At 37.0% G+C, this 19,434-nt stretch overlaps 1 protein-coding gene across 2 annotated transcripts in view; it reads right to left on the bottom strand.

Moving 5' to 3' along the window:
• LOC132197597 (nephrin-like) overlaps window positions 1-19,434 on the bottom strand; it is a 203,174-nt gene that overhangs the window by 23,288 nt on the left and 160,452 nt on the right. For both annotated transcript variants that reach the window (XM_059620968.1, XM_059620967.1), the window contains one exon: window positions 7,866-7,995. In XM_059620968.1, the coding sequence (XP_059476951.1) occupies window positions 7,866-7,909 (44 nt within the window). In that variant the 5' untranslated portion in view covers window positions 7,910-7,995. The remainder of the gene's footprint in view (window positions 1-7,865; window positions 7,996-19,434) is intronic.

Below are 19,434 nucleotides of genomic sequence, written 5' to 3'. Positions count from 1 at the left end.
GGCTGAACAAAAATGTTTTAGGCTAATATTTTGACTAAAAATTTAGGTTGATTTCAGTTTTATTGCCTAAATGTACGTTACATTAAATTTAATGGGTAGGCTTCTGGTCGAACACCAAAGTTGTGCAGGTTGCATAAATCAACTTAATAATTTGATTTTGAGAAAAATTCCTCATTTTTTTTTTTACAAATCATGCACAAAAACCTTTTAAATTTTTCACTCCGATCTTTAGATTTTTTTAAAGCTCGTTTATATGAATATTTTTCAATGTAGCTGACGTTTTTGCTGCATCGACGAAAATCTGGGAATGAGAGCTCTGGTTGCTGCTGTTCGAACGAAAGAGAGTCGCGCTAGCAAATGACAGTGCGTGCTTAATCTCCACAAAGGGTGCGCAGATGGAGCGGCAAAAAAGCTCTCTTGTGCTGTGTGTTTAATTTTAATTTCAGTACTAATAGTTTTAAATATTCTCTCAGCAATAATGAGAACGACCAGCCGGCCGTCGGATAGTCGAAATAGTTTAAGCCTGGCGTGTAAGCTCATTTACGTCCATTTAAGGATTAAGGCTCTCGCTGCCGGTCGGTTCCCTTATTCTGCTTCATGCGTACTTTTTACTAAAAGCTGTTATAGCGTTGTTAAATTTTCACGTAATCTTATAACTTTCGCAAAAATTGTTTTTCCATTTATACAAACAGAAATTTTTCAGTTAAAATCATTTTGTCTCTACCATCTCAAAAATTTCAAAAGCCAAACGTCCCTCCTGTCTTTCTATTTTTCGTGCTAAAAAGTGGCATCAGCGGGGATGAAAAATGAAAGTCTGCACACATTTTCGCCGGATGCATCCCACTCTGGAGTGGCTGCTTTGAAATTCGCACGGCGGCCGGTGTTCACAAATCATTAACGACCCCGTGGAAAAATGAGTGCGCGCGAGAGAGGATGTGAAAAAGAGAGGAAGAGCGACGAGGGCAAACAAACAAACAAAACGGCCAAAGAAATTCACGGCACGGGGGGAAAATAATGACATGACGTAGCGGAGCGTGAAATATTTAGGAGAAACCAGCGGCGAAATGGAATGGGCTTTTGAGATTTATTCTAAACAGTACCACCGTGCTGGCAGGTGCTCCTTGAATGCGTTCAAAAGTGCGCTCTCTTCGGCGCATTCACCCTGATGCTCCATCAAACAGCATTTCGTAGAGTTAATCCAATTATTAATGGCTATAATGAGATTTTTTCATCATAATAAGCGGAAAGGACATTATTGCTATTTACAAGTTAGCAAGAATTACACAAAATGTTTATTAATTTTATTACAAACCTTGTAAAAAATTGCAATAGAAAAATATTTTTAATTTTTATTAAAAATTATTTACTTTTAAATCTTTATTTTTTTCAAGTAATATAATTTATTTTATGATTATATATTTTTAATATTTAAATTTTCTTCTTCTTTATTACCTTTAAAATTAATTTTTGATTATTATAGAAAATATATTTTTTTATAATTATACATATTTTATTCTAATAAACATTTGAGAGTGCAGGAGCAGGATAATTATTAATTTATCTTAAATGACACTAATTGTACATCCTTGGCGTCTGGCCCAACGTGTATTGAAGTGATAGTAGAATTAAAATATTTTTACCAAAATTAAAATTTACTAGCAATTTAAAATTAGATAAATCTTCTAATAAAGTTTCTTGTGTTTTTTCTCATTTTATTTGCAATCTCTTTAGTTATAATTTGAATAAAATGCAAAATTTATTCTAATTGTAAGCATTGGAAAAAGATGACATTTCAATTTAACATTCCAAAGAAAAATTACTTTTGTTATGAATACGTACGGTGCAGCTGAAAATAGTAAATGAATTCGTAACGCCAAAATTTATTGTATTATCCAAGCTTATTTGGGTGTGGTCGTCGTTTTTAGCAGATGGAAGAACGATGAAAAATTCCATTCTGCTCATTCACTTTTCCCATTTTCAGTCGGCGCGCGTGCGGCGTGGAGCGGCGACGGAAGCACTTCAAAAAATATTACGACTCTAGATGGCGGCGCGGATAAAAAATTTACAACGACGGGAGGACGCAGCAACGAATGACATGTTAAATAAATGAAAAAGTGCAGAAAAAACGTGTTGCTAATCTTCGTGGACGCGGACGACATCAAATCGTGAGCTGCGGGCTTAATTTTATTTTGTGAAAGGCAATAAAAAGCAGCGGCGTCGCGGCGAGACCTTCATTTAGAGCCGCGCTCTTCTGCTTCCATAAAAAAAAAATACGTCACGGAAAAAAGTCATAGTAATGAGGAGAGAAGGAAAAAAATTGCCAGTTTGTTTATACCGGGTCCGTGTGTTGGGATAAATCAGCTGACAAATTTAGTCATAACACGGCAGACACGAAGGGGAAATAATAAAACAATATGTCGTGGCGTAATTCAATAAAGAGCCAGGACTGAAACGTCGCTGCTTTTTATCCGGCGGGCGTGCTTTTTGTACGCGTAGAGAGCAATAACACATCCATCCATCGGTGCTGACTTGAACAGACTTATTGGTTCGCTGAGCTCACTCTCTCTTCTCTCTCAGTCAGTTGAGAGAGAGAGAGTTGCTTGCTTTTTCCACTATTTTTCGGATCCACCCGGAGCAAGCACACGAGGGGGAAACACACATCAAAACTCGTCTCTGAATGAGTTTGCTGAATTTCGTGTTATTTTTTCCCGACGGAAATTCGTCAGATGATGATAATCGAGCAGCCGTCAAAAATGAGCAGCTCCGCGCACGGATGGATAAACAAAACAAACTGACGCGAATTCTCGCTTTGGTCAATACACAGGCGGTTTTGATTATTTATTTTTCATATTCCGATGCGAGTTGCCAATGAAGAGGAATAATGAAAAGCAGGAGTAGATTCGGCGGCTGTTTGCTTTTTTTATCTCGGAAAACCCAACTGATTGATGAAACGGAAATAATGTGAAATAACTGTCAACTGCGATATGAGGAAAAGTTTTTCCTCATCTGTGGAAATGCCGAGTACGTGTTTTCAGCCCATGATTGCGGATTTAAAATACATTATGAGTACATATGACTTCTCCTTTTCTGACGAGGAGAGCAAATGAAGCAAACAGCAAAAGTTTTAACAACGTAAATAGAGATACAAATATATTACTGACCAAATGTAGAATTATAATGGAGGAACGCAAGGGAATGGTATAAAAAATTGATGTTAAAATAAAAGGAAAATAATTATTAAAAATATCTGTATTGAATAAATCTTAATTTAAATTCAGGACCATAAAATATGGATAAAAAACATTTTTGTATTATTTTTCTTTCTTTTTTATAAAGATATTCACATAAAAACTTTTGTTTGAAGTATAGAAAGCGTGAAATTCTTCTAACATTGATGCAAAGTATTAACCGGCATCAACACTTCCGTAATAAGAAAATAGCTGGCAATTAAAACTCCGGCGTGCAAACAGAGCTGCTCGGTTTTCGCAACACAGTGTTTTTTCGCCGCAAATAATTCCGTCTGCCGGTTACAACGCTTGGCGGGCAAAAAGCAAACTGAAACCTGCGAGCGTGTGTTTATTCTCCAGAGCAAATTAACGCCGGCAGATAATTTCGTGCGTCTTCGCCAGAAAGGTATGCACACGCAAGTAATTACAGTCACATTAACCAGAAGTGCAAACGCTCGGCTCGATTGGCGGAATAATTAATTAGGACGCACGCGGCTTTCCCACGTCGAATGTAAGTGTTTCGAACTGACGGATGATTATTGCCGCCGAAATGAATATTCATATTTTATATATCTATGTTCGCAAGAATTGTGCAAATATTTGAAGCGGCGCCTCGTTTTTTATTCAAGTGAGCACGACGATTGTTTGCACAAAGCCTGCCGTCTTATATATTCGCTACCGTTGGAAATGAGAGTAATATTTTGTGCCGGAAAAACACATAAGAGAAAAAGGGGAGCAGCTCGCGATGAGTTGCCTCGTTTTCTGCAATGGAAGAGAAAAAAAGAGGAAAAATTAAAGCAGAGAGGCAAATTTTAGAATTAAATGTGCGTATGCTCTGTTCTGGTTTTTTTTTTTTAAATGTAAATATTTGTTTAAGACTTTAATAATATAATAATAGGGTTATATTTATCCTATATTGAAATTTCAAATTAATTTTCATTTATTATATGAAACTGCCTTGACGTGAAGTTTCTGTTTTATTTCACATATAGGTTATAAATTAAAATACTGAACTAGTTTGCAAGTTTGTAGCGAGAAGTAATCATAATAAATTAAAATATAATAAGAAAATTAAGTTTAATTAATTAAGAATCTAAATTATCTAAACTTAAAAATTATTAATTACTTTTATTTGGCGTTTTGTTGAAACGCAAATCTTTTGATTAACTCAAATAGTGGCTGGCATTATTAAACATTGCTTCGGTGGATACTCTTACTTAATATTATTCTTTGCCACCCACAAAATGAAATTATTCTGCAAAGTCAAAGCCCGGCTGACAAGATACGGGCAGAATTTTTCCATCCACTTACCCCTGGACAAAAGCCGCGCTGAAATCTTTCATCTTAAAACGAACTAACAGAAAAAGCACTCTGTGAAACTTTTCACTTAGCGACGCGCGCGAGTCATTTAGTTTGAAAGCATTCGGAATGAATGGCTCACTGACAGACGGCCAGACAAATACATATAATGCATATGCAAAAATTGGCTCTCGCCAAATCGGCGCGGCTTTTATATGCACGGGCATGCAAATGGTCGAATCAAAAATCCGTCCGTCCATCAGTTCTTTCTGTCTGTGCCGCGCCGGCCGGCTGCTTGCGCTTGATTGAAAGTGATTTGCGCCTGTGGCTAAAAATCCAAAGCGGCTTATTTGCCGAGAGTGAAAGAGGCAGAGCCGGCTGACTGAGAGATTAGCAGAGAAAAAGTGCGCCACATTAAGCAGCAGCGCGTTGTGTGTTTTAAATCGTCACATCTGAAACGCCAAAACGCACAGTTATTTAAATTCGCAGTCTGATTGTGTGGGGTGTGGACACAAATTCTGCCACTCTCATACACACGGGTTGGCTCGTTTTTGCCTAAAAGGAAATATTCAAAATTGTTAATTTAGTGTTTGCCTGGATCTAAACAAGAATTATAATTTAATTAAGTAAACCGAAATTATAAATCTTGCCTTTTTTCAAAAATTTATTATTTAATAGAAATGGTTACAATTCAGTAGAGCGAAGGTCTGCAACTGCTGAAAATTCTTGGTACATATTAATACTGATTTTAGAATGAATTAAAATGTGATTTAGATACCATTGCTTGGTTTTAATAATAGAAAAATCATGCTAAAGCCATAAGTAGGTACTATACTATAATAAAAATTCTTAAAAAATTCTGCCCTTAATGCTTCTTACGTAAAATTTCTTTTGTACCACCAATAAAGGGCACAGGCCGACAAGACTTTGTCTTGGCCTGACCCTAAAAAAAAAAAAAAAAGTGAACTTTTCAGATTTAAGAATTTTTACAATTAAAATTGTTCATTAACTATATTTATAAATATATTGTTCTTACAATGGACAAAATTAATTTATTTTAGTTTTGTATAGAATGAAGATGGAATATCAATTAAAGTTTCAGCTTCATAAATAATGTGATAATTACTTGAAACATTATTTTCCTCTCTTATTTGTCCGCTAATTTTATATTATTTTTTTCAAATGATGTATTTCTATTTATATCAAAGAAATTTTGCAATTAAGTAAAGTATATTTCATTTGTTTTACAAATTCATAAAGAAAAAAAATATCTCTTTTGGACTAAATCTGGAGACCCGAAAAAGGCTGATTGCATTGCATTTATTTGTACATATATATGAATATAAACCTACAAGTGCCATTATTAATACGCTGGCGCACACACACACACCCTATTCGGTTGGAATCGCGCGGGAGCAACAGACACACTTTTTGCAGCTATAGTCGTAGTCTGCTGTTTGCTTTCCCTTCTCTCTCGCTTAAATATTAATTTTGTCTGCGCCTCGCACCAGTAGCGGCAAAAACTTTGTATGTAGTAGTGCGTATATGAATTTCAATTTCAAATGGCAGCGGAGCAGGTTGCGGTTCCCACCGTCGAGGAAACAATGATTGGCAAAAGATGATTTTTCCCTTAATGGTGCGAGCTGAAATTTTGCATTTAGTTTTACAAAAAATTCTGGCATTCGCGAATAATGAAAAATTTTGCTCCTCACCGGCAATTTCAACTAAATATTCGCTCATATTCTATAAATGAAAATTTTAAATTTACCATTGCAGGTAGCCTATTCCAATTCATTATCAAATTCCATTTTATTGTTCATGGCGTTTATAATTTATATTTATTAATTTGATCAGAGTGCTTTTGTTTTGATTTTTTTTTTAATAGATCAAAATCAGGTTTTTAAAGCTTTTTCATAGCAATATTTTTCAAATTTAGAATTAGTGCAGATCTCGTGCAAAAATGGTACAGAAATGGTGCAGGACCGGATAAGCTGATCTGCATCAGTTCTACACCTTTTCTGAACCAGTTCTGTACCAGGGGTCTAATTAAAGATATAATGATGTCGTTATCATTTTTATTTTTATCTTCCATGATTACCTTTTATATTTTGTTGCTTTATAAATAATCGGGCTTTTTTTCAGTCATTCCATTTCCAATTAATTATCAATTTGCGTTTTATTGGTCATGCAATTGTAAATACATATTTAATAAAGCAAAGACAAAATGTTTTTTTTTTTTAAATTTTTATTTCATATATTTTCCAGAATGGCGATAAAAAAATTAAATTATTTAAAATAGGCTTCGTCCTCGTGTAAATTGGTTTTCTATTAAAATACAAACGGCCTTTTTTTAATAAAAAAATTATCGGCAAGTAAAAACCCGTTCTCTTCACATCCTTAAAAAATTATCCATAAATTAAATTACGAAACTTCGATCAGCAAATCTTACAGGGCATTCATAAAAAATTAAGATTTGTATTGATTTCTTCATGAATTAACCAATTTATAGGAAGCCAAACTTTTTGCCAAGCATGCTGGGCAAGATGATTAAAATTGTTTGCAACTTTCGATATTGCAATCTGACGCTGATTAGTCGCACTTGAAACTTTTCGATAAAACTGTTCAAGTGGCTCGGAGAGAGAATATCGGAAGCGAGAGAGAGAGAGAGAGAGAGGCAGTTCTGGTACACCCATTTATGTATTTTGGACTGAGAGAGACGTGTATTCAGCACACACAGAGCGCGCGTCACGCTCTGCACAATGACGAGAGGCACTTGCAATTAGGCTTCGAACAAACGGTGGCGCGGTTGCTTTGATGATCAGATAATGTCTCGCGTCAACCATCGCTATTCACTCTGTGTGTGTGCGCGCCACGTCGCATATTTACCTCGAATTCACGGCTGAGCATTTATTTTGTAATAATGGAGGCGCTTTTGACGCTGCGTCATTGCTATGGTTTCAATCTCGCGCTTGAACGAGAGGAAATTGGCTGATATTGCTCATGTACCCTTTGCGGTTAGAAATTTATTGAGGAAGCTCGACGCTCGTTTGACGTTTACAAATGGGCTTTAAGTGAATTAAATTGTGAATTGCCTAAATAAATTGCTAATTGACGAGAATACCTTGTGAAGTTGGAGAACGTATGCATAGAATTTTTCGTGCAAATTAAAATTAAATTTAAAAATTATTTTATATTGACATTCCTCTGTTAAAAATCATGAGGAGAGTAAATAAACAATGTAATTTCATAAAGAAAAATTTATCACATTTATATTAAGATACAAATAAATAAAAAACTTGAAAATGGCGCAAAATTTACGTTGATAAAATATATTCCTACCTGTAAATGGGGATGCCCGATTCGTCCCTGAACCAGAGGACCATGTAGACCCTGTCGGGGCCGACGGGCGTGACGTTGCACGGAAGACGCACGGATCTGCCGACCACACCTTCGACTTCGATCGGTTGGGCTGCAACACAAAAAGCAAAATCAAATCAGAAATCCACTCAGCGCGCGGCAAATTGAAATATATTATGGGGAGTATGAGCGAGCGGCCGGGCGCGTTTTATCCGGCCAATACGTCTGTATCAATCGAGCCACTTTATCTTGATATTGGAGCCGCGCAGCGAAACGGCATGCAAATGCAAATAAATAAACACACACCCGTCGGGAGAGTGTTTGCTCGGCTCAAATATGGAGCGCTGCAATAAGGAGTATAAACGTGATTTATTTCATCTGCTTTGCAGGCTCTATGTGCTCCGCGAAAAGCAACTCGCAAATCTCCGCTCCGGCGGACTCTAATTTGAAACACGCTTGTATTAGGACGAATTTAGTGCTTTCCCCGAGGCGGTTTGCAGTTTTGTTTGCCAACTGAGCGGAATATTTGGGCAATTGCGAGAGCAGGTTTCATGCTCAGTCACCTTCATCTTTTAAAACTAACAGCCATATTTAACCATATTTATGGATAAGGATGGTAAGTATTGCGGATAAATTACTATTTAACACAAGAAAAACAGAAAAAAACGCACCGATACACAATTGAAACCTAACACAAAAACACTACAACTTGACAATAAAATTTTAGGAAGCAGACAATCAGTTGTAGGAAAAACGCCCACTAACAGCCATAGTGATAAGAAAAACAGCCTAAATAAACCGGTAGCAACCATATTATGTTTTCAAATATTTAATGCAAACAATTTATCAAATAAACAAGAATAATAATAATTAAAACAAGAAAATAAAAAGTATAAATTATATAAACTTTTATTTTTGAAGAGGTTTTTTTACATGGTTTTACTAAAACTGTGCGAGAAAACTTGGCTTTAAATAATGGAACAAACCAGAATTTCGACTTTAATTGAGAAATTATTTTATTTTAAATTGCTCAAAAATTAATTTTTTAATTTTATTTAACGTTTATTCAATTTTTATTTCAAAAAATATTATTTTAATTTAATTTTAATTCAATTTATATTTCAAAAATTAATATATTAGTCACGAAAACTAAAAATTTAATTAAAACCCGGAAAATTAGGTAGACAGAGCACTTAAATTAGAACAGAAAAACGCACGCACACTGAGATTTTTATTATTTATTCCTTTGTTTACCGCTCATTGTGAAATATTGCATATTACAAATTGAATTTATATATTTTTTAATTTTTAATAATTTGTGCAATCAGTCAGCAGGTGCATCTGATGGTGTCGCCTGCCTTTCAACGAAATCCCTGCGCGACTCATTACCGAATGCACTGAAGCTCCAAACTCGCTCGTTATCTCGTCCTAATTGACGCCACTAAAGGTTCATTCTGATTTTTATTTTCTTATTTTTGCATTCAGTCTCTTTTGTTCACCTTTGATGCGAGCATTTTTTGCGGTCAACTCGGTGGAGGTGGTAAATATTGGCATAAATTATCGTGTGAAATTCATGCCAGAGTTCCATTGTTCTCGCGACTGCTCATGGCTTATTTAGGGCCTTGCGTTGCGCAGGGCAAACAAGGAACGAACACCGCGCTGATTAATCTGACCGGGCCTTGCTTGTCAGCCGGCCGAATTAATTAATTCGATTTCGTGCAGCCAATTTGAATCTGCCACCTGCCGTTTGAATGATAATGCCTATTTGCGAGAGCCGTTTGCGGCAATGAATGGAGCTCGAGTGGGTTAAATTAGGATTATAAAGGCATTAGGCTTTGCCTGAAATTAAAAGGTCAAAGTCAAAATTCATTTTTATATAATGGCGAGTCAGAGTAGAAATTTTCATAATTATTTTTAACCGCTTTTTTATGAGAAACTATAAAAATTAAAAATCTGTAAGTAAAATATTTTTAACGCAAGCAGTCTTTTGTTATTAGTAAAGGCGATAAAGTCTTTATTTTGTTAATGAGCAGAGCGTTTTGTGTTCCAAAGACGATCAAATTTTCCCACCAGCTAACTCTCCATATAAAAAAGAGAACATGCTCAAAAGCGTTGATGAAGAAATTTGGTTCTTTGCCAAATTTTAGCTCTGGCATTTGCGTTTGTTAAAAAAAATACTCAAGGACCAACTCTTTCACAATATTCATGAAGTCCGGGCGAAATCCGGCAAGATTTCTCAACTTCATTAACGACTGGATCGAAAGTACACAAAGGACGGCGGTGGGCGAGTGAAAAGTTATCAAAGGAGAACTATTTTTACGCAACAATAATTCAAGAATACGTACGGCAGAAGAGAAAAGAAGGAAAAGAAAGCCAGTCAGTCTGAGAGTTTGAAAGGCTTTTGTGTGACACAGGAAAATAAATCCCTACGCTCGCGCCGCCCGTCGGCCAGATCATTAAAGCAAAAAGGAAAACTGCCAGGAAATGGAAAATTTTCCGTTTTGTTGTGTGTTGCGGCGGAGAAAGGAAGTGCGCGGTCGGAAAGTTGTGCACAAATTATAAAAATTTCAGCCTCATTTCCCCATTAAAAGGCAAAGCTCGGAACAAGAAATTTCTTCTCTACCTGCGCACCCAAATTCAATTAAGCAATTCGAGCCGCCGTCGTGCACACTAAAGTTTGCAACAATGCTCAAGACACTCGAAACTTTTTTAATAAAATGGTAATAAACAAGGCGGGCGGTTACTTTTTAAACGCGAACGGGCATAAAAATAATAGCACAAATCTCCCGCAGCCGTAATTAAAACGCGGAGAAAATTATTTAGCAAAAATAACCTCCTGCAGATGATCGTCTTGAACAGACATAAAAAGTTAAGAGGGAATTCGTTTTGGAGCAGCTGGCACGCTGAATTTGTTTCTAAACAAGATCGGAACGTCCCTGCCAAACAAACAAAGACGGATCGCCTCGGAATTAGTGATTTACCTCCTTTTTTCTTTGCGTCGCAAAGTTTGCGGCGCAGTCGAAAGGAAAAGAGGCTTGTGACGTGTGTGTGTTTGTTGTGTCGCCGATAAAATCTTTTTATGCACTTTTTACGTTGCGAGAGCTTTAGGATGCATAAAGACCCCGCGGTCTGGTAAGCGGCGAGTACTTGGGGGATTTTGTTTACGTGCGAGAAATGCACCGAGGAGTGCTGGGATAAAGAAAGGAATGAAAAAGAATACTTTTGACTTCTCCAAATGTCACGTGCAGGTTGCAAAAGAATTCCCAGACAAACACAAACATTTCTGACAGGGATGCTAAAAACATTTTGGAGGAAATTGAATTGGCCACAAAAGTTGTCATAAAAGCATAAAGCTTTGTTTTTAAATTTTTTAGTGAGTTTTCCTCGTGAGTAAAGCCGCAGAAATTGACAGAAAATCTTGATTTTTTTAGGATCATGTGAATTGATAAATTTTTGCCTGAAGAGTACATAAATAAATTATAAATTTAAATTTCAAATACTAAAATTGTTACTGCATTGACCAGAACAATAATTAAATTGGTTTGGTTCTTTAAAAAAAACAATTATTTTATTGAAAATGAAACAAAATTATTATGAAACGTGATACTTTTTCAAAGTTTAAAAATAATGCTTAAAACATCTTTATGGTAAATTATGTTTTGGCAACAGTTTTTTTTATTACAACAATAATTCATTTCCTTGGTGTAATTTCTTGAAATAAATCAAAATGTGCCCAGGACCAGAGATTTTTCTTTTTTGACATTTGAGACATTTCAAGCAATTTTTTAAATGCGCTCTTCTCATTATATTCCTTGTGTGTCTGGCATCAAAGAAATTAATTTCGCGCAACTCAAGCGCCAACAAAGCAATATCCGAGTGGACGAGGAAAGTGAAATACACCCTCGGAATTAATTAATGTTTGCCAAAGGACTGGCGATTCTCGGCTAATTTCGTGGCGATGCAAATTGAAAAATCGCTAAAATGGAAAAGAGGCTCTAGCAAAGGGACTAATTAATGAAGGGTTGTCTGTCGTTCCCTTTTTGTTTGCGTTTCCGCTCTGATGGCAAATAAACACGAGAATGATAATAAGCAGAATGTGTCGCGGCGTTCAAGCCAGAAGGAAATAAACAAGGAAAGAAAGAAAACGACGGGCGTTCAGTCAAAGAGAGGAAATTAATGTGCACTGAAGATGAAAAATCGTTGACAGAACTTATAAAAGCTTTTCGCGCTCGTTCGTCCCGCAGCGATCGCCGCCCAACTTTTGTGTGTTGTATTTTTAAAAAGGCGCGCGCACTGGGCCGCTCGGGACCCTCTTTTATGAGAGAAAGACAAGAATTCCGTTCCGGTTCTGTTGATGAGAGCAGAAGAGAACTCGAGCGAGATTCATTTCCGCGGAAATTCGCTCCGTTACCCGCTGTGCAGAATTAAATGGAAATAAAATAGCCGGCGAGATTTTGCCAGCATAACGCGCGTTAATTTGAAATTGGCCTGAACAAATACTTGTGTAAGCCTCAAATTTTAAATTAGTTTCTAGGACTTTAAAATATGAGAATACTTCATTCAAACACATTTCTAATTCTGCATTTTACTTCATTATCATCAAAAGTGTTAGAATTTGTTAGAAATAATAAAAAAATTAATTATAAGCTTTTACACTTTCTCTTGTACTATAATTGTAAGTTGTCTAAATTTGATTTAAATTATATAATTGTTTAAAATTTTAAAAGGAAAAGTACCACATGTATTTGATTATTCAAGAAAATTGAATTTTATTTGTAAATAATAAATTTTACTTTTTTTTCTTGCATTATTAACTAACTTTTTAAACTTATTTCAACATTTTGCGTTAACATTAATGTTTAATTTTGATGGCTATTATTATAAAGCACGCAAGATCACTGAAAACTAAAGATTTATTTTTGATATTTCATTGACGTGTTTCTTGAACTCAATAAGAAGAACCTCTCTATTTTAGTCATGCTGTTCCACTCAATTTAACTTTTATTCTTTGGAAAAATAATGTAAAATATTCATGGTTGGAATTTATTAGCTAATAAGAAAAAAAAATCCACTTGTAAACCGATTTAATTCTACTCGTGAAGTGTCGCTAATTTTCAATTAAAAACTCCCATGAGAATATCAATTTCCCAGCACCAGAGGAGAGTTAAAAAGGGCCATAAAAAATCCAGCAGACGACGTGGTGGATTTCCATTAAGTCGACGGGAACAGTGTTGACTGCAAAATGGCGAGAAAATTTGTCTGTTACACGGTCTCGGCGGGCTGCGTTTTCTTATCTGGGAAATATAATTTGGAATAATTTGAATGGGCTGCGAACGCGCATCTTAATGGTCGCATTGAAAAGAAGAAAAGTTTTTGAGCAAAGAAAAAAGCAGCTCGGCGCGGTGGCGAGGCAAGTTTTCCAGAGAAAGGAGCGCTCCCGGGATGAGCTATTCTGCACGGCTTGTCTCTGGCCGGATCTCTTTTCAAGAGAGACCGGCTGCAAAATTGTGTGCTGATGCTATCGCATGTAAATTAAGTGTATATCCACACGGCAGCATCTTTTTCAAGTGCTCTATCGCGTCGGCATCTGCATGGGGTGTTGTATGAATTTGAAAATTATCGCGCCAATTTAAAATTTCCCCTCTCGCTTCTTATATACATTTTTAATCTTCAGCCGGCTGCGAGCGAATTGGGAAGAGATTAAAGCGCCGCGCTCGAAATACATGTAAAGGGCTGGAAATTAAATTTTGCACCCGGAGGCTTTTCAGACGCGGCCAACAAAGGGGCTTTAACCGTCAGCCAAGCAGGTAGATAAGCCAGATATTTATGCATTTGTGCCCGAAGAGGAAGATGTCAAGATAGAGTCGACCGCTTTCTCTCTCATAACTGGACAACGTCATCAGTCACGCGGAACAAAACACACGGCAGTCGCTGTTTCTCTCTGGCGCACGCAGAGGAGAGAAAGGATTCGCTGCAACGTAATATGTATTATAGAAATACACTTCCATGCGAGATGGCTCATTCATCTTTTTGTTTGACGTGCCGAATCGATTATTGCCCTTTCTCTGTGCAGTCTTTCTCTCCGGCGTGTCGTTTTCTGCAGTAATCTATAAATGAAGTCGGATCGAACTGAATAAATAAACTGACTGCTGCAATACAAAGCGAAGAAAAAAAGAAGAGAGGTTGAAGTGGGAAGTGTGCATGCCATGATTGCAAATGGCTATGGGAGGCGTTTACATGATTCCCTTACAGCTCTTTTTTAGAATGGATCTGAAAGTTGATGATTCTTAAACATCAATAATTCACAAATTAACCACTTCTGAGCTCATTTCTGTCAATTATTTAAAAAAAAATTATTCAAGGGTAATGCTATAAATTTAATTTTCAGTATTCAATCAACTTAGTTTGATAACATGATATAAGTGTTTCAAACTACTTGCATTGTTTTAAAGATGAGACGGATATATTTTTTTTTTCAATTTAAAAGTTGTTAAACGGATTGAAAAAAACGTAAGCTCGCAATCAGTACACTATTCTTTGAAGGAAGGTGCACAGGGCGCTGGGGCCATTGTTATAGGGACTCTAGCTATTTAAATTTTGTCACTTGAACGCCCTGCAGATGTGAAAATTTGGCCGCCTTGCTTCCTCTTTTAAAAAAAATATAATAATGTGTGTTGAAATTATCAATTAATAATCTTTCCTTGAAATGACCATAATACATTTAATTTTTACCATCAGTCCAGTACAAGGGAAACACAGTCATACAAGTTACGTTGCAAATAATAGATACCCTGAAGATGGTTGTGTTTTATATTAATTTGCGTTCAATACAAGAATTATTAAAATAATAAAATGCATTGATAAATGAAAATGAAAATACAAAGTACAATAATTAACTTTATTATAGAAAAAAAATTAAGTTAAAATATTAATGAATTTAATATAATTATTGCGTTTATAGAAACTAAAGTTGAAGAAATAAATAATTGGAAAAATATTATTGTACTTAAATTTAAATAAAACTGTCTTTTTTCACATATTTATGAAGACGCTGCCAAATCATATTATATGAACATCTCTCTGCGGCTTTGCCCGTCCCACGCTAGAATAACTCATTATTCTTGCTAACAAGAAAACCGAGCTAATTAGCGAGAAAAGTTTTGCCTGCTCTCGAGGGCAGCGACCCAGCTTTGGTCCGGCACTTATGTGCGAGTGTGGCCCGCAGCTAACAAAAACTGCAACTCCGGTCAGGACGGCGGAGAATTAGCCTCTTCACGCGGGCGGACCGAAGCAAAAGAGCTTTTCAAGTCCGCTTTCTGCCAAATTAGCGTAATGGCCTATAATACATCTGGTGACCCCCATTGCGATATCCATCAGCGGCACAAAAGGAGAGTGAGCGAGTGAGCGAGCAGGCCCTCAAATGCGTGTGTGTGTGTCTTTAATAAGAGTCTCCCCAGAGGCTGCCGGGTGAGAATTCCGCCGGGCCGGTGTATTTCTTGTGCACCCTTTCGCTAGTTCGTTTCTTGCGCCGGCAGACGCGCGCGTTTGTAGAGATGTGTTTTCAGAGACTGACGGCCCTTGACGTATTTAAGCAATTAATCTTCCAAATCCCCGGTGTGTATTACGTTTTGCCATTTATATCCTCTCGCTAGCTGCTCTTCTACTCTGAGCTGGAAATCATATTTCGGCAGCGGAGAGACGCGCGCGTTTTGCCACTTCTTCCGACGGATTTGCCAAAGCCGTCGAGTGTGCGAGGGAATATGGAAAGAAAAGGTGCAGACTCGCCGTCATAAAAGCAGTGGCAGCGCCGCAAATCGACCTGCAGTCTATTCAACTGCGCGCCAATTGCATCTCGGCTGATCGAGAATCTTTTTAGCCGAGTCTATTTTTCGCTGACTCTTCCAGCGCCGAATTCCTCTGGGACGTGCATGCAGGCTGATGTATATTTTTTTTTGCCCTTCGCCTGCAGTCGGAGTTCTTTTCTGATGTGAGCGATTCTATTAGGAGTGCGCTTTGAACTTTCCAGCCGACTTTTCAATGGGAAATAAACCGTCAAGGACCATCTTGAACTTGCAGGTCGATGGAAACGGGTGGAGAAAACCAAACATTATGTTGTACTCAAAGCAGGGCCTTTCACAAAAGGTGATTTAACAGTGGCAGGCAACCTGCACGACAAGCATGCTGCACGGGTTGCATAATATTTGTTAATTCAAAACTTCTCTGATAAGCGAAGAAATTAACAACATTACGCACAGAATAGTAATTAATAATAAAAAAAAATATCATGAAGGAAAAAAGTATTGCAAATTTCTCAATAATTAGAGAATAACAAAACTGAAAAAACGGAAAATACTAACTAAATTTTCAAAAGCCGAGGCAAAAAATGGGTATTTATGCGTTAAAAATACAAGGCATCGTTATACATAACTTATTCAGGATCAAAATTTTTCAGGGGAGTATAATGAAAAATCAAGCACGAGAAAAATTGTGTTACAAAAAACGAGGGACAAACGAAGAGCTTTTCCACAGTTACGGTTTACGGTGAAAATCCTCCATACCCGCAAAAAATGATTAATTATCGTTCAAACATGAACATGATTTTGCGCCAAACTTGCCAAGAGATTGACGCCAATTAACCAGCTGAGTATTAATTTCGGCCTCGGGAGTGAAAAAAAAGTAAAGCACACGCGGGGAGCCAACGCAGGTCCAATTTCAGCTTTTGTGTCAACAGCGCGGCAAAAATTGGCCGGTGGTGGTTGTGTGGTCGGCATGCAAATTTATCCACGCGTGGCGCAATTACACCCGCCTGCCGGTGAGAGTGAGTCTCGTCAGGCCATAAAGTCCTGGTGAAAACAATTAGGTCGTTCCACTTGACAAATCGTACCCGATCGACACTGACTGGAAGAGCGAAAATCCCCGGCCGTAAACGTGTTTATCTGCTTCGAGAGACCGTCTTTCGCGTGCGAGAACAGGGGGACTTAATGAAAGAAAACCTCGCCGCAGGCTCGGTCAGTGACGTTTCACTCTCTTGCTGACTCTCGGAAATGCTAGCTGCTCTCTAATATCTGCCGGAAAGTGCTGACAAAAACGTCCAAAAATTGGATCAGATTTGCTGAATTTGTGGCACTTTCCTTCATATACAGTGGGGAAACTAGAAAGGTACGTCTGCTTTTGAGAGGTAGTTTGGTAAAAAAAGAGAAATACTTCATTTTTAAAACTTACTTTTGAACTTTTGTTTTCATTGAAAAACTATTTAAAAAAAGAGGAAATTTGATAAATTGTGGGAAATTTTTAAAAATATTTCATCAGAAAAAAAACTGGGCAAGCTTTAAATTTGAAAAAAAAGGATCATCTTTTGTTCGTCTTAATAAAACTTTTTTTCTTTTTTACTCTGCACTTATAATGAAATTTTAATTTAAAATAATGGTACGAAACGGATATGAACAGATAATATTATTGTAAGTCAAGAAATGAGATACTTTTAATAGAGTCTTCTTTTTACCAAAAATTTGCAATATGCTTATTATATTATGCATTATAAGTCAATCATTTTTTATTATAATTTATGTTAATTGAACATTGAAATTGTCACAATAAATTTATTCTTATTTCAATAAATTTAAAAACACAACTGCATTATTGGTAGATATTTAAACTGTCTAATTTAAATTTTCAATTTTTTCGAAGTAGCAGGTAATTGAAATACTGATAATTATTTTCTTTATTTAGTCAGCAGGTAAAAATAATTACATTCAAAATCAAACGAGGCATGCAAAAAGCCCTGGACTCCCCTGGGGTCGTTTCCCGCTCGTTAGGTGTCACCAGGCCACATGAATTATGAGGCCGAACTGACCACGCAAGCCAATCCTTTCACTGCTCGACGTGCGATCTGTGACAGATGGATTTGCGATCCGGTGGCCAGAATCGCGGCAGATGGATGAGCGTCTGATCAATCTGTCTGGTCTCGTCATAAAGTGCGCGACGACAAATATATTGCCTCGGCTGCAGCGTTGCGGCCGAAGCGGCTTGTCAATCAAGTCGTATTAAATTATTAACCAAAGGTTCGACTGTCATAGTGCATAGCCAGGGCCAAACACGTGTTACACTTGCACCGGGGCGGCTCTTTCCTGCCCCCTTCCCCCCCAAACGATTTGATTGATTTCGGTAATTAGCAGCTGCACACTCGCCAACCATTGTCTGATACACGGTCCGTTTCGCTTTGGTTTTGCTGATTTATTAATCAAATATCGCTACGCTTCGATTGATGCCAAAGTGCAGCTTTATTTTTTTTTACCTTATTCTCTCTCTCCGTATTTTATTTTTTTTTTTTTAATTGGAGCGCATGGAGAAATTTTCGCTTGAATTAATAATTTTCAACTTGCGCTCATCAAAACGTCTATAGAGTTTACAGCCACAAAATTTTATGGAAAAAATGGTTTTCAGATCGGAAAATTTTCGAAATTTGGAAAGTAAAAGAGATTACAAATAGAAATAAAATTAATTTAGTTTATTATGAGATTGGACAATTTAGAATTTTCAAAGTATAAATGAAATTATTATTAGCTAAGTTGAGACCGAACGATGTAAAGAAATAATAAGTTAACACTGGTAAGATGTAAAGAAATAAGTTTCAGACGCGATTTTATTTTTGAAATAAATATTTGACCAATATTATAGGTAACGCTTAGTTACATTTTGTCATGTACAATCAAAAGAGATTAAATTTTTATTTAACAGAACCTCCCTCACTTGACTTTTTGCTTGTACAATGTAATATTTCATAAATATTTCAGTCACAGAGGAATCACTGTTAAATCTCTCGCATCTGCAGGATGATAGATGTTTGCAGGGAGAAAGAGGCGTCGGTAGGAAAGACAGGTCGGAAGGAGATAAACGCCAAAGTGGTACAGGCATGAGAGAGAAAGTGTGAGAGAGAGAGACAGAGTCGTCTGCAGAATTCGTGAGCTGCTTCGCCGGCGGCCTACATGCTCAGGGGCGCACTTACATGCACAGCAACGAGCACAGGTACGTATAGTGTATTTGCGCGCGAGTGTGCGTCGCAAAAGATGACGTGTGCACACGAGAGGGCTGTTGAAGAATCCGCCGGGGGACGCCATCAAGGTGCGGAATATTGATTGAGCCGCCGCCGCCGCCACCGAGTGTCAAGTGCGCCGCGCACTATTAAAAAAAGAAAAAAATAACCCGGCCAGGAATAATATTATTGCGAGAGTCAGCCTGCCAGAAAGAGCCCATCGAGTACCTGCACGACGTGTACTTTTTTATCTGGCGACTGTTGCTGCTGGTGATAACGCCGACTGCCTCGTCAACGCTTTCCAACCGATCGCTCATAATGCATGTTTTTATTTATTTATGAGACAGGCAAAGTAATGTAGACTTGCATTGTAGGAACCCACATTTTTTAGTTTATAAAATAGTAAAAATAATTTTTCTTCCTACTTTAATTTCTAAATTGAAGTTGGAAATTGAAACAGATTTATGATGCATTCAAGTATTAAATTTTCTGTCATATTTACCCAAATTAATTTTAATT

The sequence above is a fragment of the Neocloeon triangulifer genome, unplaced genomic scaffold (genome assembly GCF_031216515.1).
Source record: "Neocloeon triangulifer isolate White Clay Creek 2 clone unplaced genomic scaffold, ASM3121651v1 ptg000012l, whole genome shotgun sequence".
Classification (NCBI taxonomy): domain Eukaryota; kingdom Metazoa; phylum Arthropoda; class Insecta; order Ephemeroptera; family Baetidae; genus Neocloeon; species Neocloeon triangulifer.
This window is presented reverse-complemented; position numbering and strand designations above follow the sequence as displayed.